The sequence below is a fragment of the Anolis carolinensis genome, chromosome 6, assembly GCF_035594765.1.
Source record: "Anolis carolinensis isolate JA03-04 chromosome 6, rAnoCar3.1.pri, whole genome shotgun sequence".
Lineage (NCBI taxonomy): Eukaryota > Metazoa > Chordata > Lepidosauria > Squamata > Dactyloidae > Anolis > Anolis carolinensis.
In genome coordinates, this window is record NC_085846.1 from 100275772 (window position 1) to 100302168 (window position 26397).

Below are 26397 nucleotides of genomic sequence, written 5' to 3' on the forward strand. Positions count from 1 at the left end.
CACAATTTCTAACAGCGTTCCCTATGTAGACTTGTCCACAGCTGCATGGTATATGGCAGACTCCTGCAGAGGTGAGAGGATCCCTCTTGTCTTTTGCTGGACGTAGCATTTGTTGGATTTTCTTAGTGGGTCTGTAGATAGTTTGTAGGTTGTGTTTCTTCATCTGCTTCCCTATGCAGTCAGTAGTTCCCTTGATGTACAATAAGAACACTTTTCCTCTGAGTGGATCCTTGTCTTTACTCTTTTGACTTTATTTCCCCAGGATATTATTGCGTGCAGCTACTTTGTACTTGATGTTTGCACAGTGTTTCCTAAATGCTAGTGTTCGATCTAAGGTGATGCTGAAATACTTGATGATTTCAATGGCTTCTGTGTGTAGTCTGACATGGTGGTTGTTAGAATGGTCTAGCATTTCTGTGTTCTCCAATAATATGCTTCGTCCAGGTTGGTTCATCAAGTGCTCTGCTATTTATTTATTTATTTACAGTATTTATATTCCGCCCTTCTCACCCCGAAGGGGAGTCAGAGTGGATTACAATGCACATATACATGGCAAACGTTCAATGCCATTATTTATTTATTTATTTATTTATTTGCGACATTTATATACCGCCCTTCTCACCCCGAAGAGGACTCAGGGCGGTTTACAAGTATATATACATACAATATATTATATTATACAACTATATCGCAATATTATTAGTAATATTGCATGTAATATAAATATACAATTATAATAGTGAATTATAATTATTATTACATTGTATTACGTCATAATATTATTAATATTACATGTATATACAATGTATTATAATATTAGTATAGTATAATATTATTATATATCATTATATAATTATTAGACATACAACATATAGACAGACACAGAGGCAATTTAACATTTTTCCAGCTTCTGGCTTCATGAGGTTATGCTCGATTCCGGCCACAGGGGGAGCTGCCGCTTCATTGTCCACTTGTGACTTTGATGGCAGTATTTCCTCATTCTTCTGCTCGCTACTGGCAGATTTTATGGTGTCTTAAATTAACTTAAATTAATCTCCCTGCATAAGTGGTACCTAGAATTTTCTACTCAACAGATGAAACTGTTTTTCAAGCTGCTTAGGTGGACAGCGAGCTAGGCGATTTAATGGTCGGGAGCTCAATCCCACCCAAGGCTTCGATCTCATGTCATCTCGGTCAGTAGTGATTTATTGCTGGCTAATAACCAGCTGCGCCACAGCCCGGCTATGGCTGACTTCTCTGGTTGAGTTAGTCTGCAGTGCCTGTCATGTTCCCTGATTCGTGTTTGGGCAATTTGTGACGCCAAGATATTTCGGATGGGAACAGAGTATGAGCTCTTGGCCTTCCCAGGTAACTTTCAATTTCCTGTTGGCTTCATGGTTGCGAAGCACACACTTGTGTCTTTCTTGGCAGGATTAGGCTTCAGGTGGTTATCTTTCTAGTAGCTGGAGAGATCTTTCAGGGCATTAGTAAGTTGGCTTTCGACGCTGCCAGTCATTTGCTTGTGTTGTTTGACCAATGTCATCAGAAGAGAGAACACTCTCCATTTGCAATGATGGCTCCCAACCACTTGATGGCGCTTCACACTTAAGATATATAGTGTTCTTTGCAGGCAGGAAGCCACCTAGTTGGGAACATTAAAAAGGGAGGGGGGGGAGAGAGAGGAAGAAACGGTTGTCATGGTAGCCAGGATGTCAGAGACCGGAAGCACTAGCATATGGACTACATTTCCCAGAAGGCACCGGAATAGGCGGGGCCAGAACGAGTGCATAGCTGCTGTTAGAAGACATTAACAGAAAGCAAAGCCTGGCTGTGGGCAAAGGTTAGTGCAGTCTGCGGCTTCAAGGTAGGAACGACAGTCTGTGTTCTTCTGTTGGCGATCTGTCATATTTAGGAAGTGAAGCAAAGTGAAGTGGAGGCTTAGCTTTCCATCAAAGTTACTGGCTTCTTGGCCTGCTTCTTTTTACTACAGGAAGTTGGGGGAAATAATAGATTTACTGTTGTTTGTCCTTGCAACTGTCATGTTCTGTCTGCACTTGGCGGTCGGGTATGTCTTAGGGCCCATTTGGGTGCATCTACACTGTAGACTTGACGCAGTTTGACACCACTTTGACTGCCATGGCTCAATGCTATGGAATCATGGGAGTTGTAGTTTTATAAGGTGTATACTATAGCAGGCCTGGGCAAACTTGGGCCCTCCAGGTGTTTTGGACTGCAACTCCCACAATTCCTAACAGCCGGTAGGCTGTTAGGAATTGTGGGAGTTGTAGTCCAAAACACCTGGAGGGCCCAAGTTTGCCCAGGCCTGTACTATATACCCCCAATTCCAACTACAAATCCCATCATTCCACAGCATTGAACCATGCCAGTTAAAGCGGTGTCAAACATTCATTCTACCATTCAGATAGATCCTTTTTTGTTCTCTCCATTTCCAGAAGAGTATGGTAATAATAAGTTACAATCGGAGTGTTGTGGGGACAGGAATTAATTAACGATGTTTAAAATAGCTTTGCACTGCAAGAATAGAGTAGGTCAAATTGTTGGGAAGTTGTTTTGACTAGTTTCCAGTTTAATGAGGAGCTTGTTCATAGTAAGTTGCCCAGAGAGACTGTTCTACTCATAATGAGGTGTCAGTAAGGATAATATATAGGTGTTGTGTTGTTTTTAATCAGCACTGTGAAGGAACTGGATGCAGAAATTGTTTAATTTCAGGGTTGATTACATGAAGAAGTGAAGATGGGTGTAAAGAGTGCATCTACATCAAGTATGGTCAAACTTGGGCCCGCCAGATGTTTTGGACTTCAACTCCACAGTTGTGGGAGTCGAAGTCCAAAACACTTGGAGGGCCCAAGTTTTCTCATGCCTGATCTACATGGTAGAAATAATACAGTTTGACACCGCTTTCATTGCCATGGCACAGTGCTGTGGTATTATTGCGCTTGTAGCTTTACAAGGCCTTTGGACTCTTTTCAAAAAAGCGCTGATGCCTCACCAAACTACAAATCTCAGTATTCCATGGCATTTAAAGTGGTATTAAAGGGCATTAATTCTACAGTGTAGATGCACCCAATGTTAGATGCTGTTACGTCCCAAAAGACAAACATTTCACTGGGCTGAGAAAGTGAAAGGTAACAGTAAATAAAGGTACCAGATCCTTTCTGATCTTGGAAACCGATCTAGCTAATCAACAAATGTCAGGTGTAGTAGGCTGTATATCAGAGGAAGGAACTAGCAGAAACTACCTCTTGAGTATTCCTTGCCTAAGAAAACCTTATGAAATACATGTAGTCATATATAAATCAACAGGTGATGCACACACACACCATTTTATATGCAAACCTTTTCAGTACATACCATTAGCTATTCCCTGACACTTTTAAAATCCCTTTTTTGGACTCTACAACTAGTGTAGTCAAAGAAAGGTTAAAAAAATTGTCTCCACCCATCGACATTTCTTCCATCTCTTGTTGTTAATACCACTTCTCAGACTAGGACACTACAGAGCCCTGGAATCAAGCTGCAGGAAAAGAGATTCCACTTTAATATTAGGAAGAACTTCCTGATTGTAAGAACTGTTTGACAGTGGGGTATGCTGCTGCCTTGGAGCGTAGTGAAATCCCCCTCTCTGGAGATTTCTAAACAATTTGAATGGGAGCATGCTGTTCCTATATGGCGGAATGGGAGTTGGACTGGATGGCTCTTGTGGCCTCTTCCAACTCTATGATTCTTCTGAGTAAACATACTATACAATCTATAAATCTGCAAGTATCTATGTAAGTTTTGTTGAAAGTCCCAGTGATCTCAGTGGAGTTTTCCAAGCAACATGTGTAACATCACGTTGCACAATATCCAGTGCACTTTTTAAAAATACACTAGGAGATTAACGTAAATAAGAGAGAAAAATAGTACTTTTTCTTCTAATCCTTGTGCACACACATTCCATTTTCCAGGTTCTTATTATGACTGACCCTGAAATAATTGTGTATTATTTTCTGTTTATTGCCTCTCCATCTTCCATGTGACTGGGAGAGCAACCTAAATAAGTGGGACAAAGTAGTATTTTTCTTTGAATTCTTGTGAACCATGTCCCTGTTTCATTGCTCATTTTAACTAACTCTAAGTAGATGTGCAACTAAAATAATCTTGAGTCGTCTTATGTTTATCTCCATCTTTCCCTTGTTCCTGTTTTCCATTGTAAACTCCTTGGGGCTAATTTTGTGGCAAGTACTATGTCCATGGCTGATGCATAAAACAACATTAGTCAACAGGCAAGGTGGAATCGTAGTATATAAAGGTTAAGGTTTTTCATTTAATTTGCAATGCAGTTTAGCAATAAATACTTGAAAGCCTCAATTAATTCAGTCTGACTTACTATTTAGGAGTGTGAGTTCATGACTGAAACCACATGTAGCAACTATAGTTGCACATTTGGGAATTGAATGTTTATTCATGTTAAAGCTTGTGAGGTCCAAACAACAATTAGTTGAGTGTGGAACAGGGATTCAGTGGAGGTATCTGAGAGATGAGACAGAGAAAGATTTTATGTGTGAAGGATTATATGATGCACAAAAACAAAGTGAATACAGATTGTACTTCCTTATCCAGAATTCCAAAATCCAAAATTGGGTGGCTGAGATAGTGACATCTTTGCTTTCTGGTGGTTTACTATAAAGAAATTTTAAGAATAAATTATTTTTAAAAATGTATGAAATTACATTCAGGCTATATGTCCAAGCAAAAACTCAAAATTGTCTGCACGGGTGGCTGAGAGATTGACACCTTTGTTTTCTCGGTGTAAGCAAACTTTGTTTTATGCACAAAAGTATTTTAAAAATATTGCATGGAATTACTTTCAGTCTATGTGCCTTTGGTCCTCCAGGTGTTTTGGACTTCAACTCCCACAATTCCTAGCCAGCTGTTAGGAATTGTGGGAGTTGAAGTCCAAAACACCTGGAGGACCAAAGTTTGATCATGCCTGGTTTAAGGTGTATATGAAACAAATATATTTGATTCCAAGATCTCTCATGGTGTCTATGCAAATATTCCAAAATCGTGCATGTGTGTGTGTGAAATCCAAAACGTTTCAGGTCCTAAGCTTTTTGTATAAGAGATACACTACATGTATCATGTCCTCTACAGCCTCTTATGGGGTGCATCTACAATGCAGAATAAATGCAGTTTGGCCTCACTTTAAATTCCATGTCTCAAGGCTGTGGGGTCCTGTGAGCTGTAGTTTGGTGAAGAACCAACACTCTTTGGCAGAGAAGGCTAAAGACCTTGCCGGGGTCCCATAGCATTGAACCATGGCAGTTACAGCAGTATCAAACTGCATTCATCCTACAGTTGTAGAACAGGCAGGGGCAAACTTCGCCCCTCTAGGTGTTTTCTACTTCAACTCCCACAATTCCTAACAGCCTAGCTGTTAGTAATTGTGAAGTGTAGAAGATTCACCCATGGACATTGACTGAATTGGAACTGAGGAGAAACTAGTGGGGAGGTTGTACTTGTATCTACACTGTAGAATTAATGCAGTTGGCAGCACTTTAACTGCCATGGTCAATGCAATGGGGGATCCCGGGAGTGGAAGTGTTGTAAGATCTTAAAGCAAAGCCTTCTCTGCAAAAAAAAAAAAAAAAAAAAAAAAAAAAAAGGGGGGGGGGGGCTTCATCCAAAGTACACATTCTAGAATCCCATGGTTAAAAGGGGCACAAAACTGTGTTAATTCTACAATGTGGACACACCTATGGGCTTTGTAGGCCACTAGAGTGACTGAGGAGCGAACTAAATCCTCTGCTGGGGTCCTCCTCACGATTCCAACATGTCTCGTTCTCCCCTGGCTGCAGGTGCTTTCCCCAGAAAGGGAAGAAGAAGCAGAAGAAGAACACTTGCAGCAGCCTCTTTGGGGCCCCGGAGGCGGAAGAGGGGTCACCATGGCAGAGATGGAGGCTGAGTCCAGCACTAGCCTCTCCGTCCACGAGACCCGCTTCGAGGCAGCCGTGAAGGTGATCCAAAGCCTTCCGAAAAACGGTGAGTAGGTGCAGGGAGTGGGATGGCCAAACTTCGCCCTCTGGGTGTTTTGGACTCCAACTCCCACAATTTCTAACACCCGGTAGTTTGCCCAGGCCTGTATTTACCTCTTTTAATATATTTTTTTAAAACACAGCAATCAAAGCAAGTTGTGTCTTGGGATTATTTAATGTTTCCTCTTTCAATAAAACATATTGTTAAATTGCTCCCATTACGGCACAGATTTCAACACTGTGTGAACAAAAGAAAAAGGGGCCCTTCCATACAGCCATATAACCCAAAATATCAAGGCAGAACATAATAATAATATAATAAAAAGGCCACCCTATTGGGATCTGCGCGCATCATCCGAAAATACATCACACAATCCTAGACACTTGGGAAGTGTTCGACTTGTGATTTTGTGATACGAAATACAGCATATCTACCTTGTTTGCTGTGTCATACAATAACATAATAATAATAATAATAATAATAATGATAATAATAATAATAATAATAATTTATACCCAGCCCCATCTCCCAAAAAAGGACTTGGAGCGGTTTACAATATCTGCTTTGAACTGGATTGTCTGAGGCCCCTTCCACACAGCTGAATAAAATCCCACATTATTTGCTTTGAACTGAGATATATGGCAGTGTGGACTCAGATAACTCAAAGCCCTTCCACACAGCCATATAACCCAGAATATCAAGGCAGAAAATCACATAATATCTGTTTTGAACTGGGTTATCTGAGTCCACACTGCCATATATCCCAGTTCAAAGCAAACAATGTGGGATTTTATTCACCTGTGTGGAAGGGGCCCCAGTTCAAAGCAGATATTGTGGATTATCTGCCTTCATATTCTGTGGTATATGGCTGTGTGGAAGGGCCCTGAGTCAACACTGCCATATATTCCAGTTCAAAGCAGATAATGTGGGAGTTTATTCATCTGTGTGGAAGGGATCTAAATCCTGTGGCAATCATAGCTTGAAGCAGCTAGACTAGAATATCCCTGTCATTGGAATATCCCTGTCCAAATGAAATTAAGAAAAAAACATTTTGTATGAAAAGCCACAGCAGATTTTCCCATGACAAAGTGTGGCTATTAGTGCCTGTGGGTGTAATAAGGTTTCAACATAGGAGGTAATAGGTAGCTGTGCTAACACAAGGAAAGTGCCCTTGTCCATTCTTTGGTAAAGTTAGCATGCACAGTCTTTTTTGCATTGCATTCACTCAAGGCCCTTCTACACTTCCATATAATCCAGAATATCAAGGCAGATAATCCATATTATCTGCTTTGAACTGGATTATCTAAGTACACGGCTATATAATCCAGTTCAGAGCAAATAATCTGGATTTTATACAGCTGTGTAGAAGGGGCCTCAGAGGATTTTCAGAAAAATAGTGGCCGAAATGCCTTTACTAGTTCCAGCTGGTGCAAACTTTTTGAATCAATTTACAGTTCAAACGCTGGATCGATGAGTCTACGGCCCCTTCCACACAGCTGAATAAAATCTCACATTATCTGCTTTGAACTGGAATAGATGGCAGTGTGTACTCGGGGCCCTTCCACACAGCCACATAACCCAGAATATCAAGGCAGGAAATCCTACAATATTTGCTTTTAAATGGGTTATCTGAGTCCACACTCAGATAATGTGGGACTTTCTGCCTTGATATTCTGGGCTGTAGGCCTGTGTGGAAGGGCCCTCAGCCCCCTTCCACAAAGCTGAATAAGATCCCGCATTTTCTGCTTTGTATTGGAATATATGGCAGTGTGGATTCAGATAACCCAGTTCAAAGCAGATATTGTGAGATTTTCTGCCTTGATATTTTGGGTTACAGGGCTGTGTGGAAGGGCCCTACTTCAGCTGTCTCTTAACAATTGGATTTAATCCAGTGATACCTGAAAGTGAATGTGAGTGGGTTCTTTTGGCTCATAAAGTAAACAGAGACAAGAGTTCAAATTGGGTTTTGCCTTGATGTGGGTAATGGAAAATCTTAACTGAAATATTTGCAATGTGTGCTGTTAGCTCTCAGTATCTCAGTACTTCATGCAATGCCATTGTATTTAAAAGCTATTGTCCTAAAAGTTACAAAATTTTTCATTCTGAAAAAAACTTTTGTGCAGGTTCCTTCCAGCCAACAAATGAAATGATGCTGAAGTTCTATAGCTTTTATAAACAAGCAACCCAAGGACCTTGCAATAGTCAAAGACCTGGATTTTGGGACCCCATTGGTAGATACAAATGGTAAATACGATACATAAGAACAAAATACATTGTAAGCAGTTATTTGTAGACATGCTATGCTCAGAATAGGCGAGGGCTGGCCATACTGTTTTTTGGTTTTTATTTCATAAGTAGTCATAAGGCTCATAACTAGTAATAGATTATATACTATGTTTATAGAAAGTTCCAAGCCTAATCCTTGGGAAGTCTAGAAAAAGACTTTGAAGTGCCTTTGCCAACATAGACAATACTGTGTTAAGTAAACCAGTGATTTGACTCAGTATTAGGCAGTTCCCTATGTTCCTTCACTCCTTTCATTTGAATCTTTACAGTAAATAAATGCAATGCCTATTAGTATTAAATAGTATAAATATGTGTTGTCTCATATAAATGTATAGTATAAGTCCTGCTTGCTGTCTCTTTGTATTTATAATCAGTGAACAATATGATGAAGTTACTGGAATCAAATTTAAAATTTGTGACAAGAGTAGGAGAGATCAGGGTCGACAGTGGAGAAATAAGGCTGGGTTCAGTGCATAAATGAATAGCACTAAGGGTGAATACAAGATAAAAATAGAAACTTGAGGATGTTTGTGATGTTCATTGTAGGGATGCATGGAGTGCTTTGGGGGACATGCCGAAAGAAGATGCTATGATTGCCTATGTTGAAGAAATGAAAAAGGTAAGAGTTGTGAGTACTAACTTAAAACAAATGACCCAACCATGTTATTTCTGGGCTCTGAAGTCTTAGAACTTGGTAAGCTTCAGAAGAGATTTCTGCACATTATTTCATGGACTTTATCCCATACAACTGCCACAGTGTCAAGAGTTTTTAGGAGTGTTGGGATGAAAAAGTGGCCATTGGTTGTATAGCACTTTAGTAAAGCTTGTGGTACTAAGCAACCTGCAGTGGTTTATTGGGACTGGAACTGCTTTGCAGCAAAATAGAGATGCAGAGAGGCATAAGGCACTCTGATGTGTTTGTTTTTTAAACTTATTATCTTGATTGGAGGAATTTTGGCTTTACAGAATACTTAAAATACATTAATAAAGTACTTAAATGTCTTGAAACTGGGAAAACCTGAATCTTGGGTAACTACTGGTATGTAGAACTCTCAATCTGATGTATGTTTTTGTAAATGTGAGCTGAAAGTCTATGTATTTCTTTGGGGCACAGATAGATTCCAATGCTTCATACTAAACAGATACCAAAATTTTTGACACCAATGAACTGGTTGCTGATCTTATGTAAATCAGAGTTTTGATTTATCTGATCTTTTAATCAATGTGGAGCTGCTAAGGATAAACTCTTGTCTCTTACAGCAATAATTTTGCCTTTAACTCCAGGTTTTTCTATTTGAACCTCACTACAGCATGTCCAATGAAATGTTGGAGGCTAATATCAACATAGAAATGTATAGACAGGTTATACAACATGATTTTTTTCTGTTAATCTGGCCTAAAACAAAGACTGAGTTTGACTCATACATTGAAGCACAGGAGGAGTATTCATCCAAAGTTAATTCATGTTCATCTTAAGCAATTCAAGGAGTGTTTGCAACAGTGCTCCATTCTTGAATGATGTATGGCCAAGATCCAAGGTGTTGGGAAAGTAGTGCTTTAGATATTCTCTTGATAATGCTTCCACTTGGTAAACTCTTTTGAAATAGAAAGTTCATAATTTGTTGGTGATACAGCACAGCTATCAGTTTTTTCAAATAGAAGCAATTCTCAGAAACTAATGCAAACCTCTTCATATATTCAGTCGGGTTTTGGGATCCCTGCCAGTATTGTCAGATTATAAATGTTAAGGACAGGTTTTTTTGCTATGCAGATATGAGAATAACAAAGACATAGAAAATCTTGATGAGAAGAATGCTTAAAAGCAGAACTTACTGAGTCAGGTTTACCTTGAAGAATACATACACATTTTATCCATGATTTTTCTAAGACAGTAGTTCTCACCCTGTGGGTCTCCAGGTATTTTGGCCTTCAACTCCCAGAAATCCTAAAAGCTAGTAAACTGACTGAGATTTCTGGGAGTTGTAGGCCAAAACACCTGAGGACCCACAGGTTGAGAACCACTGTTCTAAGACATAGCTGAACCCATTCAGATTTTTCTGAAGTTGCTCAGTAACTTGGAAAAAAAGTGAAGATACATTATGAATTTAAACTGTTGTGTAAGTCTGGTTAATTTCAATGAAACTTTGCAAGAGTGGTATGAAATAGATATGTTTCAGGGCATTACTTCTTAAAGCACTCACTTCTGGACAGAAGGGGCCAACCAGATGGCCAGAGGGGAGCACTTGAATCCCCCCGCAAAAGACCTGTTATGTCTGGCTGGCTTTCATGTCAGTTTGCCTACCCCATATTCAAGTTGCTGGGAGTAAGACATTTATATGGGTGGGGCTGTCATAACTTGGTGTCACTGGGAGGGTGTGGGGGGAGAGCTTGGATAGGCAAACACCTTGACACCCCTACATTTTGGGGTGAAGGGGGACTTTGGGTCTACCTCTGTAGGTTCTATGGCTTAGGGGGTTCCCAAAATATCTCCGTTAGGGTTTGCCTCCTCCATTGGGTTATTTTGCTTGGGGGGGGGGGGAGGTTCCCAGGGACGGCCTCACGCCATTACCCATGTCACAGTGGTCCGCCCATAACTAGTTACTTAGCCCAATTTACCAGTTTTCTAATTAGGTCAATAAATGGCCCATTTATTTCTTCACATATTATGTCTTGTCCCGTTATTTCATGGTGGGGATTCAAAGAACATTTGATGCCAGAGGCAGAAATAGTATGGAAGAACAGGGAGTTTCCTGTCACATGCAAAAAAGCACATAATTTGAGGACTTTGGCATATGTATTACTGCCTCTTAATCTCTACTTTGTACAACATACTTATGGATAGTCTGTAGTGCTGTTCTAAAATAGATAGATTTTAGTGTTGCAATTTGTAGTAGAAAGCATTGTCTATTCTTTTTGAGCTTGAATGTAACAATAATATATTTAAATATTAAATCTATTGAAAATAGTTCACATTAATTGCAGTTGGTTGGCACAATTATTACTTGCTATGCTGGTTTTTATCCAATAACACTTAACATGGAAGAAGAGCAATATAGTAAATTTGTTGAATATTGTCCAAACTAGCACTACCACAGTAATGTTTTATTTCTTTTAAAAAAACACCTTGACATAAATTGAATTTAATCAGATGAAGGGCTGATGTATTGTTTTTATATGTTTTTCAAGCATAGGAGATTACAGGATGAAGTTGGTAAATGGGAGTAACCAAGGGATATTTGCGTCTACTTACATTTAGGTTTTCTTTATTCTCTGTCAGATAAATCTACTCCTTTTGGGATTAAGTTATGATAGACAAAGCCCCTAAGACATTGCTTGATCGTATTAGACATAATGAGAAAGGTAATGTGGGACACTATGCAATGTACTTCTGTCCTATTTCTTATACAGATGTAATTGGAAGGAAGTTCTTCTAAAATTTAAAGGGACTTCTTTAAAAATATGTAGAGTCAGATCTTCATAGCATGGTTGTATAATTCAAAATGAACTATCAGGTTTCTTTGGGCTTAGGGGAAATGGACTCTATTTGGCTTCAATGCTCTGGGAGGCAAAAAATTGTCAGAACTGCCTGCCATAACCTAGAGGAGATATTTGGATAATTCACCCCCGCCCCCGCCCCAAATCCAGAAAAAATATTGGCCCCTATAGGTCACAAAGCCAGCCACAACCTGCACTTTCTTTACTTCTGAATTAGATGTTCTGCTTAGGACCATTTTATTTTGCTTATGGGTGTACAGGATTTTCTTCTGGTACCATTTTCATGTGAAAGCTGTGTGTCCCCTATCTGATATGCTTTTCATAAATGTTTTGTGTTCCTACAGATTCTTGAGAGTATGCCAATGACAGACAAGGTTGAAGAATTGCTACATGTATTAGGTCCCTTCTATGAAATTGTAGAGGACAAAAAGAAGAGAATATCTGACTTAATAGGAGGTAGGGATTTAAAATTCTTACTTTGTTTTATGACACACAAGTCACATTAAGCCACAATAATTTTAAAAGATGGTGTATTACTTGTCAGGGAAGTAGTCATGTGCACATCCATCTCATTGTGATGCGTTTAAGCCTACAGTGGCATCAACTAAAGGGCAGGAGTGGGGAAACTCTTGTGCAAATGCTTTTTTGACATGTTATAATGTTCATGCATATGTGTTGACAGCACTGACTTGCTACACCAGAAGGCTATGGGTTTCCCAATCCTGACCATTTTAAAAATTAAAATTGAATCTATTTATTAAACGTATGCCTCAGATTTGCCCAAATTTTAAAAACCCAGAACAGTGAGATTAGTTATTCCATAGTCCTATTTTTGAGAGAGGAACTGAGTATACATTTAACAAATAATTAATTAAAATGTTGCAACAGTTTTTTTTAGTTTATAATCTAAACTGTAACCTACCGTTTTCATCTTACTTGGAAGCACTCAGAGAAAAGAACTGGCAAAACCACCTCTGCATATCATTTGCCTGAGAAAACCCTGTGAAATTCATGGGATAGTCATCAGGCAAGGCATTTTAAAGGCACATACACACACACACTGTGGGAGGAGTTGGTTAAAGCAGTGAAACAAAATATTTTTAAATTTTGTTTTAAACTTATTTTTAAAAACAACTGTGAACTACTCAAATTACAAGTGAGATTTGAAAGCCATGCTAAAAACCCCTGAAATGGTGTGTTTTAAAAGTTTAGTACATCATGATCTCATAGAAGTCTCATAAACTGGAGATAGATTCAAAACAGTAGCATTAAATTCAAATCTAGGTCATTGATTAACCTACTCTCATGTGGCACAATATACAAACATTGCTTAAAAGACCCATTCTAGATTTCCAAACAAAAATATCCTAGGTTAAAGTACTTTAAAGAGGAAAAAAACCTGCAGTACATGTAAATATTAACTTTACTAAAGATTAAACTTGTCGTAGACAGATTCTCAGCTATTTTGTGATTTCTAAAACATTAATATTGAAATTTTGCATATACTCCATTGCAAATATGGAGTGGGTGTTAAGCATATTTTCATTATCTGGAACAAGTTAATGACAAAATTTGGCGTCTCAAGAGAATGATTTACTGAATCAACCATTTTTAAAGAAACACATCAGTCTTTTAAAAATATTTTTAGTGGGACATTTCAGTTATTTCACAGTGGTGGCTTCTTGCTGTTTTTGTGTTGTTTTTAAATGCATACATGAAAACTGTGTATCACTCAGTGATATTTCTGAGTAAAGTATTTAATCCAGGAGGGATGCAACATTTGTTGTTGTTGCGTGACTTCAAGTTATTTCTGGCTTAAGTGAATCTTAATGTAAACCTGTCACAGGGCAGACCCATAGAAATGATTTATGCCTGCCTTGTTCCATTGAATTCAGTGGATCAGATAGGAATAATGCTGAATTTAGCTGTATATGTCTGGATAAGGGAAGGGATGACAAGTGTTTGTATTTGTGTACATTTGGGGAGGATATATTTTGTCCCAGCTTTCTTTCAATGTAAAAAAAAACTACATGGCAAATTTGCAGGCATTGTTTACAACTGCACCGATGGCACTATTCTAGAATGTCTTTGTGGTCAATTTAAGTAGACTTTGCAACAAAATGTGACTCTGAGGGACAAAAAATGTACAAGTGTAGTGCACAAAGGCTAAAAATCCAAAGTAGCACACAAGTGAGGCATGCTGAATCTTCACCTGTTCAAAACTAATTCCCTGTACAGCTTTTCTTAAAGCAGGAGTGATGTCACTCCCGCTCTAGGATCCACTCCAAAAGCAGGAGAACTAAGCATTCCTACTAAGTGCCAGGATAGATAAGGTGCTGAGATTAGACTCGTCGTTGGATATTTACTTCTTTGACTAACTACATTGAGTTCGCGAAAAGCACTTAGAAATTTGATAGATTCTTTCTTCTGGAACCCCATCCACCTCCCATGGATATATCTGGCAGTTAAAGAGATTAGTCTGCTAGTTTTTCCTCTTGTGTGATCCTGAAAGCAGCATGGATTCTTATGCTGTCTTGTTCATGTTGGAAAGACAACTAAAAATATCACAACAGGAACAACAATGCAATTGAGGAAAACCTGTTGGCTCAGGCCTTTTAGTTACACTGTATAACTATCGAAAAATTAGCAATCTTCACTGCAGCAGTAGTGGTAGTAGTAACTGTGGGAAAATTTCTGTTTCACTAGAACTATAACATTTGGGGAAATGACCCATAATTTTGGCTATAGAAGAGTTTTGACTGTTCCAAAAAAGGAACATTGGTGCACGGCCTCATTCACACTCATGAGTACGATGCTGCTTTTAATTAGATTAGATTCTGCTAGTATCAGAATGCTTCTGTTATGCTTAAAAAATCTTCTCTAAATAAAATCTGTAGAAATCTTTTTACAATGCTAATATTTTAATAGTTGGCAGTCAGCCTAAGGTGTGAAAGAAGTATGTTGAAATGTAAAAGCTTCTTAATGCTTAATGTCAAAATGTAATCCAGCACAAAGCCTAGACTTGTTTACTACGTTATGTTTTCTAAATGGCTATTTGCAGAAACAAGTTACTCACAAGTTTGCTTACATACTACAGAGGTTTGAAATACTGTTTACAGTTTTCAGCTGGAGACTACGATCTTTAGCCTCTAAAACACGAAGTGCATATGGTTAGTGGGAGGAGATTAGGGAGTTTCCCTTTTGTATGTATTTTCCCACCGGATTTCATTTGAAGGACTGTATCCTATGCACATTTTCAAAACACATTTCTCCTTTAAGCATGAACCCATTTTTACTATTCAGGTTCCATAAAAATATTCAAAAGAAGAACATCACAAAGCCACTTTAAAAAGCATGTTGATCAATGATTAAATATGCTGGGTTCAGATGGCAAGGCTGGGTAACTTTTTGTTTGGAGCTTTTAGAAGCTGGAAAGAAAAAAAAAATCCAGTTTATGGGCCTTATCTGACAAATGAAGCATTTTTCTTGGGATGCTAAACTGAGTAACTTGTCAAAAGATTGCATTCCAGAAATGGTTCCTAAAATATAGTTTTATTTGCACCCATTGCAAACAACACTGAGGGGACAGAAAGAGAAAAAGTAATATGCAGTATGGACTTTAGTGGCTGAAATACCCTAAAGGAACCAGACCCTATCTGGTCTTGGAAGCTCAGCAGGGTCAGCCCTGTTCAGCACTTGGATGGGAGTCAACCCATAGGCTGTCTTTCAGAAGAAGGAACAGGCAAAATGGTTCTTAGTATTCCTCACTTAAAATAATTCTATGAAAAGTTTTCCGTAAGGTTTTTAACTTGAGTAACTTGAAGACACACATGGATGGAGGGAACTTTAGTGCTATATGCCAGGTCTATTAATCAAGCAGATCTTTAAATTAAATTCATTTTCATTATAACTACATTTGCTGTTATTGTGTACCTTCAAGTTATTTCCAACTTAAGGTTGGAAAGGTAAGCCTTTCACTGAGTTTTCTTGGCAAGATTTGCTATTGCCTTGCTCTGAGGCTGAGTGTGACTTGGCCAAGGTGTCTCACTGGATTTCCATGGCTGAGCAGAGATTTGAACCTTAATCTTTCAGAGCTCTGCTCCAGCTTTCAGCCACTATATTGCGCTGGTTCGCGCTCACTACATTTAGTCATAAAAAATGCCACAATATTAATTCCTTGAGCCTGAGGAGACTTTGGACTTGTTTTTCCATAAACAGCAGTTCTTATCGTGCCACTGACATGTCAGATGGAAATTGCTTTTGGGACCAGGCAGCTAGGTATGAAATCTGTTGGTGACTGTTTCAAAATACAGCCATTCTATTTAAAAGGTTTGGAATAACTCTAAGCAAAAAGCATCATCTTATTATTAAAATGACAGGTTTTTGCTAACTTAGCTTCAAATAAAAGTTTCCCCTGAAAATTATGTACAAAGAAAAATACCTTCCACTGTTAAAGCTTAGTGCATACTTGAATGTTACATATTTGGAGAAATACTCCAAGCATTTCTTAGCTCTTGAATGCTGCTGCTGTGTGTTTTAATACTTCAAAGCCTCTTATGACTTCATCTGAATGGCTTCTTATTTGCTAGGAGTTTGGCCCGATTTGCAACACTAGCAGACTTTCTGTAATACAATTATTTTTCTAAGTCTGAACAAAGCAAGCCATGATTTGGATGTGTGTTTTGTTACTACAGAAAAAGCCATATAGTTATAATGCAGCAAGCAGTCTTGAAACAACGGTAGTCCTTCATCCTGGTGCATTTTCTTTGGCTCTGCTGTTTCTATTCTTTCCCACCACCTCTACGCTTTTTTTACTTGCTGGTCTTTCTCACTCTCCCCTGAAGTCCTTATTGTTCTTAGCTTCACTTTCCCCCTTCTCATCCTTATTAGGCAGTAGAAAGTCTGTTCTTTATAATAGTTTGGACAGTTCAAAAGACAGAAGCTGCTGAGAACTTCCTGAAGATATAACTATACCAGCTCCAAGTGCAACTTTCCTTCTGCTGGTCAGAGGAGGTTAAGAAAGTCTGCCATCTAGTGTGTCAAGGCTATAGGCAGATTTTAATGAATGAAGATCAATTCATTTTAAAGACAAAATGACCTCAAGGAGCACACACTTAGGTTTTCCTTAGTGTCTATGCAGTTTCAGGTGTCTAACGTTCATGATCTCAGAACTGGCAGAAAAGAAAAGTTTGGGTATAGATATACTCTCAGTAGCCACAGAGCAGAGCTCACTTCATCTGTAATCAGAAGTCGACTGTAGTTCACAAAAGTGTATGCCATAATGCATTGATTGATCTTTATGTGTTATCTTTTCCCTTTGTTAGCTTGGCTGCATCAGACAATGAAGCCTACTGCACTGAAAATGTGTATATTTGGATCTTGCCTTTTAAGCAACCCACATACAACAGTCCTAGTTCTATGCAATTCTGTGCATCACATTCTCTCCCCCACTTTCTCTTGCGCTTAGAGCTTGCCTTTGGATTGATGTTTGTCTATCTAGTCCAACCTCCGTAGTGTTCAGTTTAAGGCCCTCTTGATCAGACTTGCCATGCTATCCATTGTAACAAAGAGTCCTCTCTCTAAAAAGTGAATATTGTAGTCCTAGAAATCAAATCTCTTCCATTTTCATTTATTAATTAAGGAAGTGTACATTTTCAAAGAAGTACTTATGAATAACATTTTTAGTGTATTACTACAGTGTGTTCTGCCAAAGTTCCAATTTATTCATGAAACCAAGGGGAGATTTTATGTTTCTACAAATGAACTCTAATGAAAAGACCATAGACATTGTTGCAACACAGAGTCATACAGTAGAGTCTTGCTTATCCAACCTTCGCTCATCCAGTATTCTGTATTATCCAACGCAGTCTGCCTTTTAGAAGTCAATGTTTTTGTAGTCAATGTTTTCAATACATTGCGATGTTTTGGAGCTAAATTCGTAAATACAGTAATAACTACATAACATTACAGTGTATTGAACTGCTTTTTCTGATTTTTTTTGTAAAACATGTTTTAATGCTTAATTTGTAAAATCACAATGTAATTTGACGTTTAATAGGTTTTTCCTTAATCCCTCCTTATCCAACATTTTTGCTTATCCAATGCTCTGCTGGCCTGTTTATGTTGGATAAGCAAAACATTACTGTATGTTTTTTTGTCATTATTCTGTTTCCCATGTTATCTTCATGAGGTGCATAGTTCCAAAGATTTTATCTTCATGGTTCCATATTAACAACCCTATCAGAATCTGAGATATTATAAACTTATTTCTAAATGTAATTTCAAGGAAACATGGTCTCAGTTACTGAACTGTTGGCAAATGGCATTGTGTTTTATTTGTGTTTGTCCTTTTAGTTCCACAGTCATTGATCTGGTTACAGGTTGATTTTATTGGAAGCCTGATTTTCAGTATATTACATTACATCATAATGATACATGTGTGTGATGTTTGGTCATTAGATTGATTAGATTTAGAGATGTTTTTAGCATCTTGGTTGTGTGTGTCTAGATACAATTGCTGTGTAATTCTTGCCTTTTCGAGTTTAGCATGAAGATTAGTATCGCCCACCTTCAACTTTGACCTATTAATAAATAAAAAGTGTGATTTCAAGCCAAAAATATTTGTTCATTCTGTGTCTTCAGGCATAATAAAGTTGAGCAGAAATATAAAGGAAGAATTTTAAAATTATTTTTGTTATTTATATATTTTAATATTATAGTATATAATATTATATAATATGCTATATCGTAAGTGCAGTTTAGAGTATATAGATATATATATATATAGTATTATCTAAACTCTTTATAATACAATTAGCGTAGAGAATTAATATAGAATTTATTCAGGATTTTAAAGGCTTGGTTTCTGTAATCTTATTTTTCTCAAAATTTATTGTTAGTTTCTGGAAATATCATGATGTCTGTGCCAGCTGTAAATGGCAAATCTGAAAGCAGTGACAGTGGAGCAGAATCAGAAGAAGAACCACACCAAGAAGAAATAATAGAATTACAAGAGATTGAAAAAGGTATAGATTTCTGAACTGCATTTGTCTTTCACATATGAAAATACATAATGTGAGTGAATTGTGGTATTGGGTTGCTGTGAGTTTCCAGGCTGTATGGAACATGGTCATACAGCCTGGAAAATACCCATCAACCCACTTATTCTGGCCATGAAAGCCTTCAACAACAATTTTTTTTCTTGTTGCTTTATAATCCAAGATCTTTCCTTGTATGATTTGGATTGCTCAAGCAGCAACTAGCCATGAACCTTTAGCCACCTTTCTTGTCAATGAAAGAGGAAGTATTCCAGGTTGTTTAAGCAATCCCCTTTTCCTATCCAGTAATAAAACTGAGACATTCTAGTACTTCAACAAGGAGGGATTGGCAGTCGTGATAGCTACACAATGCTGAGAAATCCTCCTTGTACATTTTAATCTTTTTGAAAAGATAGCATTCTTACGTTCAGTGGAACTCCTAATAATTGTGTCTATGATTACTAATCTTTCATATAATGTATTTGCTTATACAAAAGTCGATATTTGTAAATAAACAGAGCTGAAGTACAAAAGCCAGTTTATTTAATATATTTTTATTACTTTATCATAATTTCTCCCAATATGAGTTTCAAGGTATTATTTCTGAATTCAGTATTAAACATATCTGTGGAAAGTAGTGCGCTTTTCTTTTAAAATGTGCAGTCTTTTAATTTTACAGAAGAGCCCGAGAGCCTGGAACAGGACTGTAGCACTGATAAGGAGCTGGGCAATGTTGTTGCCAATGGCTGCTGTGATGATGTGCCTGATATTAATTTGCACAATGGCATACAAACTAAATCTGCTCTGAATGGTATCAGTGTGGATGAAGAGATAAAGAAGGGAGCAAAATATCTGGAACTACCTGTCAAATCTAATTACGGTTCTCCTCATCAAGGTAATCTCATTATCTAAATTTGCCTCAGTCATATGAGTTTTGCTTGTCAGTTTAGAAAGGCCATTTCCCGATGTTTGTCAGGTTCTTGGTTGAGGATAAAAAATTAAACCTTATTTGCTTGATATGATTCTGTGTATTTTAGTGGGTGATGGGAATAGGATATATTGATTTGTGTCTTTATCTTTTTTCATGTGCACATACAGACAGTCTACTGTTTCTGGTAACTTCGGTATTAAGCCTGATGTTACAATTTAAATATCAACAAAACATTGTATTATTCAGTTTAAATAATGTGTTTGTTTCATATGCTGGTGAAATACTGTAAATTCATTTGGAGGAGGCATGGAAAGCACTGGTCCCCAAGATATGCACTTTGCCTATCGCTGCTACAAGGGGTCAAAGTAAGAAACCCTTTGTGTGTCTGTGTGACAGGGAAACAGGCAAGTGCTCCATATGCCCTCCCTATACACCAAAAGATATTGAATGTCTGATCTGGATGTTTTAAATGTATTTTTAATAACCAGCTGCAACCATTTTATTATTTTTCTATTCTTAAATAGTCTAAATAAGACATATTCATCCTAGGTATAACAAAAAAACAGGTTTTGACTTAGCACAAAATTAATCACAATGTGCTGTGTGGATAACTTATTTTTAATCACCGCTTTATTCTTTCCCAACTTGGACTTGACTGTCTGATCCTGTACTTATAGGCACTGACCTGAAGGAAGATAATACTGAAGAGATCTCTGGAATTCAACACTTGACAAGTGATTCAGATAGTGAAATATATTGTGACTCTATGGAGCAGTTTGGACAAGAAGAGGTAGAGTTTGTTACATTTTCTAAGTTATATGGAAGAACCAATACATTTACAATATAAAGAGTCAATAAACTTCTGAATTCTAAGAGGTTGCTGTTGTTGTTGTTGTTGTTGTATGCCTTTGAGTCGTTTCAGACTTATGGGAACCTTAAGGTGAATCTATCATGACATTTTGGCAAGATTTGTTTAAAGACAGTTTGCCTTTGCCATCTTCTGAGGATGAGAGAATGTGGCTTGTTTAAAGTCACCCTGTGGGTTTCTATATCCAAATAAGGATTTGAACTCTGGTCTAAATGAGAACTTACTCCCTTAAACATTAACCTTTTCAGAATTTCAAAAGCAGATTTGACATGATATAGACAACTTTCTAAAGCCAAAATATGCATCTTTGCATTTAGCATGCACTTTAATCATTGTCTGAAGAAGTGTATAATTTGGGGGATTGCATTGGAGAAAGGGAGTTTAGCTTTGTCTTCCCGTGCTGTAGTTCTGATGAAAATAATTCTCTCATTCATACCATTCTGGACCACAGGTTTTTTTTTCAGTCCCCATATTATGTGCTGAAGCAGATCATTACTCAAAGTGTGTTTCACCATTCCCAGCATCTTCCCTATGGTAGATTTGTACTTGATCTGCTTAGAACACTATTTTTAACTATTGCTAGTAGCGTTATCAACACGCCTTTTCTAATGCTGGTTCCCCAATAATTCTAGAAATGGTGACTAGGTAATAACAATCAACGAGCAAGCAGTGTTCACAGTATAGCTCTCTTTATGCTGCATATTTGATATTCCATGCATAGAGAACGTTGGGGAAAGGGAAACTATTTTTATTGGAGAATTATTGGTTCCAGACATAATAGATGCTTTTAATTTGTAGATGTTGGAAATCAATACATCAACAAAAGAATTTTCAAAACATCCATTCCATTTCTCAGAAGGAGATCAAAGTCTGCTAGAAACCTCTGGTTTTCTGGATCTTGGAAACTACAAGGTAGAGGGTATAAATGAAGCTGCAGTTGAAGGAAAAGGGGAAGTCAAGTGTGGCGGTGAAGATGGCAAGGCAAGTGACGGAGGTCCTCACAAAGAAAAAAAAGGTGGCGAAAAGGTTGACTTCTACGGAATCAGAAGGGGCCGAGGTACTATTGGAATGTGTGCTATGTTGCACCCAACATTTTTTGTAATTTGTGAAATTTTGAACTCTTATTTTTGCACTGTAATGTTTACATAAAATATGTTTTTATTTCTAAAGCAGTTTAATTTTTCCTCTTTCATCTAGGACAAAGAATGCATCCTTTGGGTGATAGTGCTCAAGGTGGTCAGATGGGTAGTGGAGGAGATGGAGAACGATGGGGTTCAGACAGAGGGCCAAGGGGCAGTCTCAATGAACAAATCGCAGTGGTGCTCATACGGCTACAAGAAGATATGCAAAATGTCCTACAGAGGCTACATGCACTTGAGACATTGACAGCCTCACAGGTAAAGCATCCTCCATTGTATCCTAAAAGTCAAAGTGACCATATCTTTATGCTAGGGTAGATGTTTGCTTACAGAAGGAACGATCCATGGATATTGTGCAGTAGGACTGGGAATGATGCCTAGGGAACTGTGCAACTCACCAGAGATAATGCATGAACTAATGGATCAAAGCAGCAGCAGCATCTATTATTCAAATTAATCTTTATTTTTAGAAACCTGTTTAGCTAGAATATATATTGGAGATCCCCCCCCCCAAATGTTCATGAAAATTGTTCATAGGAATACAGATGATTTTTGAAGTATGTACAGGAAAGGCAGATTACTTAAACCATGAAAAGTAGTCCGCTGTTCATAAAGGAAACAACCTACATGTACACTGTTTCATGTGTGAAAGTTCCAAAATCACTTTTATTGCAGTTGGAAATATTTTAAAGCTTCAAACCAGTTGGGAATTGGTTTACACATGGAAGAACGTTTCTTCAAAGAGCACTGAGTCCTAAGACCAAGTGTTAGTCCCGGCTGGAGAAGACGTACTGAGTTACTAACATTGACTAACAGTTGGAATTAGCCATAACCATATATGGAGAAATCTGAAAATGTATGACAATGAGAGCCAAGGTGGAAGGCATGGAAGGGAGCAGAAAAGTCTATAGCTTTATGCTGAATCCTTACATGTCATATCGTAGCTGAATGTGAATAAAAATGTTAATACTTTTTCTATGCCATAATACAAAACCATGAAGAAACATTTTAAATAGTCCATTTTATTTGTTAAAATTGATTTGTATTTGCAGGCAAGAACTGCAACCCTCCATTCAAATGATCAGCAAACTTCGCCTGTTAAGGTAAGAATCTGTCTACTTGTTTTAAAAAGCAATTTACATGTTTTTAAATGGTGGGCTTTTAAAGCTAGGATGTCCATGGACATTAAGGAAATTGTAGAATTTGTTGTATGTTGCCGAGATAATTGTTCCATAATGCAGCATTTGAAGTGTTCCTTTTAGCTTCTGCTAAAATGAAGTGTGTGTGTTTGTGTGTCTTTATTGTCCTGGCAAATTCCATACAAATACTCAAGAACATAATTAAGCTACTGGTATAATTTAGTGCAACAGAAATTTTACTGACTTTTCCTTTCTAATGAAAAGGATGTTGAAACTTTAAAAAGTCACAGAGAGTAATTCTATGTATGTTTACTTGAAAGTAATTTCTAGTATATTTGCTGGAAATTTTTAGGTAGGTGTGCATAAGATTGCTACCAGAAAATGTTTCTATCAATATTCTCAAATTTGCAAAGAAGACAGATTTCAGGTGGTGGAGCAGTCAAACATGATGCCATTCAGCGTTAGTTCAGTCTTGTTCTTTATTATAAAGACAATGTTTTTAAATTCTAAAGAAATTACAATCAAACATAAACACATACACATTTTAGATCCTTTGAATTTATAGTAAAGTATCTATAGTTCCTAATCTGTAATTTGTGTTAACCTTTACTGAGTTGGCATTTATCTACATTTTGTATGACTGACTGGATGACAATCATTTATTTTTGGTGTTTAGAGACCATCATGGTGGCCCTTTGAGATCTCTCCTAATACTTTGGCCTTTGCTATTCTATGGCCCTTTGTTGCCCAGTGGCTGGTGCATGTATATCTTCAAAGGAGAAGAAGGTAAGACTTATAAGTATGAAGATGCCTGTTTTAGTTTGAGGTAGTTGGAGAAAATTGAGTGACATATATTATATTCACATTTTGTTCTCCTATCCCAGAAATAGTTTACCATGCTTTGAGGTTATTGTGTGGATTTAATTAAATTTGTTGCTAGGTTATTATTACCATGATCAAAATCAGATGTGTCATGAATGTGAAGTGTTTATAGTGTTTCTTAATTCATACACCTCCCCAGTAGGAGTTGTGCTGAAGAAACTTGTAATGCAGAGTTATTATTTTAATATTGAAATAGATCCAAATAAAGAAGTAAACGTCATAAATCAAACACAGTACCTCATTTTATATAGCAGTATCAGAGGATAACTTAGGCAGGAGCAAAATGTGGCCCATATAATTCCCGGCCGTGCCCATTTGAAGAAAAGGAAATAATTATGAAGTGTGTGTAATCCTGTTTGGTTAGGAATACATTAAAGTGACCTAAATTGGTAATATGCATATTTTTTTTCTTTTCAGAAAACATAACTGAGGGCTGAATTTCACATTTTACTTAAGGACTGCTAATATTGGGAGACTCTGGAAATCTGTAAGAACTTCAGGCTCTGGGACAGCTAACTCTTCCACCTAGTTTTTGTTTTTCCCTTTGAACTACTTGAATAACCCATTTCTCCTAGAATAAACACAGCTATCCCATTGAGCATTCACATGAACCTTAACTTATTTCAGAATGTCCTTTATGGGTCATTATTGCACAGAATTGAAAGATCTTAATGCAGCTCCTCAGAGCAATTCAGTCAACTTTTCAAAGAAGAAAAAGCTCCTTAAATTAACACAAAATGTTTTGGTACATTGTTACTTCACCAGAACTCAACTTATTTTGTACTGTCATTCAAGTCTTTCCAGATAGCACATAATAGACAGTAGTAACTATAAATCTAGAGTAATCCAAGTGACTGGCTTATACAATACCATGTAACATCCTAGTTTGGGCAAATTTAATTTGTAATTGCTGCTATAAAGACGAGGTAACATTTTAGTACATAAAGTAAAATCAAATGTTTGAGGTTGTGAGTTGTGCTTGCATGAATACAATCTCCATTATGCATTTTTTAAAAAATTGATAATCCAGTGCTCCACCATATTAAAACAGCTGACCGAGTTTGAATATGACATTATATATATTGAATAATCCAATACTGGAATGACTGTGCAGTCGTGAGCCAGACTGAAATCATGACTTTAACAAAAAGTAACTTTCTGAAGTCTATTTGGGTTCTGGATTGCATCAAGAGGGAAGGATACATTTAGAAAAAACTCTTTCCTTTATACAACTAATGGTTTTTGGATGAGTTGTATGATATAAGGTGCTGATAACGTCTGCTAAAACTAGCATCTGTCTCAGTGTATTTGCATTGTCTTTTGCAAATGTACTGAGGTTAGTGCTTCTGCAAAAGGTTACATCTGAGGAGCCTGCCATTTAGGCTTTGTAGATACATGAGCAGTGCTTCATTTGTGCTACCGTTGTGGCATAGGGCACAGAAAAGTAAATGTCTTGAAACAGGAAATCAACAAGCATCTGGTTGTTGTGAAGCTTGTAAATCTGTGATTGAGCTGTGCTAATTTATATAGCAAATATAGACTCAGTTTATAAATCTCTTGTTAATATCAAAATTCTCCTCTTGATAGAAAACAGATCTCACTTAGAGAATTTGGCTGAAGCTCTTTTCCCTGACATGACTTTAATGTGGAGATTTTTCTTTTAAAAAGTCAACCATCCAATATTGGAAACTCCCTTCTGCTGTTGAGGTAACACTGGTTCAGGCATTAAGAAAATAGAGATTGGGCATGCCTGAGGTTAGGTAGTTACTTACATGCAACTGTGTGTGTAGACATGGACACATACATCTGATTAAGTGGAGCAGCAACTGGCATAGTCTAGTTTTCAATTCACTTGATTATTTTAGCAAGTGTGATACTCACAAAAATTCTGTGCACCTAATTTGTTTGATAACAAACCCCCCTACCATGATTCTTTACATCTCTGCCTCCCTTTAAAGACAATTTTTGCATTGTCACTTTATTACATTTATGATTATGTTTGAATAACAGCGTGTTATTTCTGAGCATATGATTGGGAAATCAAATAATGACAGTCAACATTACTTTGCGTGATGTTATAAAAAATCAAACATAAGTGATTGCTTCTTATTTGCTATGATCAAAAGAAAAAATGCAGACCTGAAAATAGTGCCACACCACAGAAGCTATGTGACTCTGATACAGTCTATTGAGCTTGGAGTACATAATTTCAGGATTGTGACATATTTTGTATTATAAGAGTTCGCCGGACTGATAAGAAGCTCATGATCTTCAAGTTTGAAATGCACCTTCATATCTATAAGCTTTATAACACATGTAATTATGGGATTAAGTTTCTGCTTTGTTTAAATAGAAAATGATTCAAAAGTTCAGTTTTAAAAATTAACTCATCTTAATATATTGTAAATAGCATTTATCAAATAAAGAATGACAGGAGCAGATTGCCTGAGGATATTTTACAAGTTTTTTATGACTGGATGTGATGGTGAAAGTTTCAGAAGTATGGCGAGGTTCTCTACACTGCGATGACTTACGTATGCAGAAACAAACAGGTAGGACAAGATTAATCTGAGAATTTGTA

The 26397-nt window shown here is 37.3% G+C and overlaps 1 protein-coding gene across 2 annotated transcripts; it reads left to right on the plus strand.

Moving 5' to 3' along the window:
- The first annotated feature begins 1702 nt into the window (after positions 1-1702).
- Positions 1703-26257, plus strand: acbd5 (acyl-CoA binding domain containing 5). Of its 2 annotated transcripts, none has more exons than XM_008112392.3 (13): positions 1703-1840; positions 5862-6045; positions 8163-8283; positions 8872-8944; positions 12165-12276; positions 18720-18845; positions 19537-19752; positions 20466-20578; positions 21455-21713; positions 21854-22053; positions 22848-22898; positions 23611-23720; positions 24234-26257. In XM_008112392.3, the coding sequence occupies exons 2-13, from the start codon at positions 5949-5951 to the stop codon at positions 24244-24246; spliced, it is 1491 nt and encodes a 496-aa protein (XP_008110599.2). In that variant the 5' UTR covers positions 1703-1840; positions 5862-5948; the 3' UTR covers positions 24247-26257. The 2 variants fall into 2 exon arrangements, with proteins under 2 accessions (XP_008110599.2, XP_016849768.1); XM_016994279.2 differs by having other exon boundaries at positions 1756-1864.
- Positions 26258-26397: the final 140 nt, after the last annotated feature.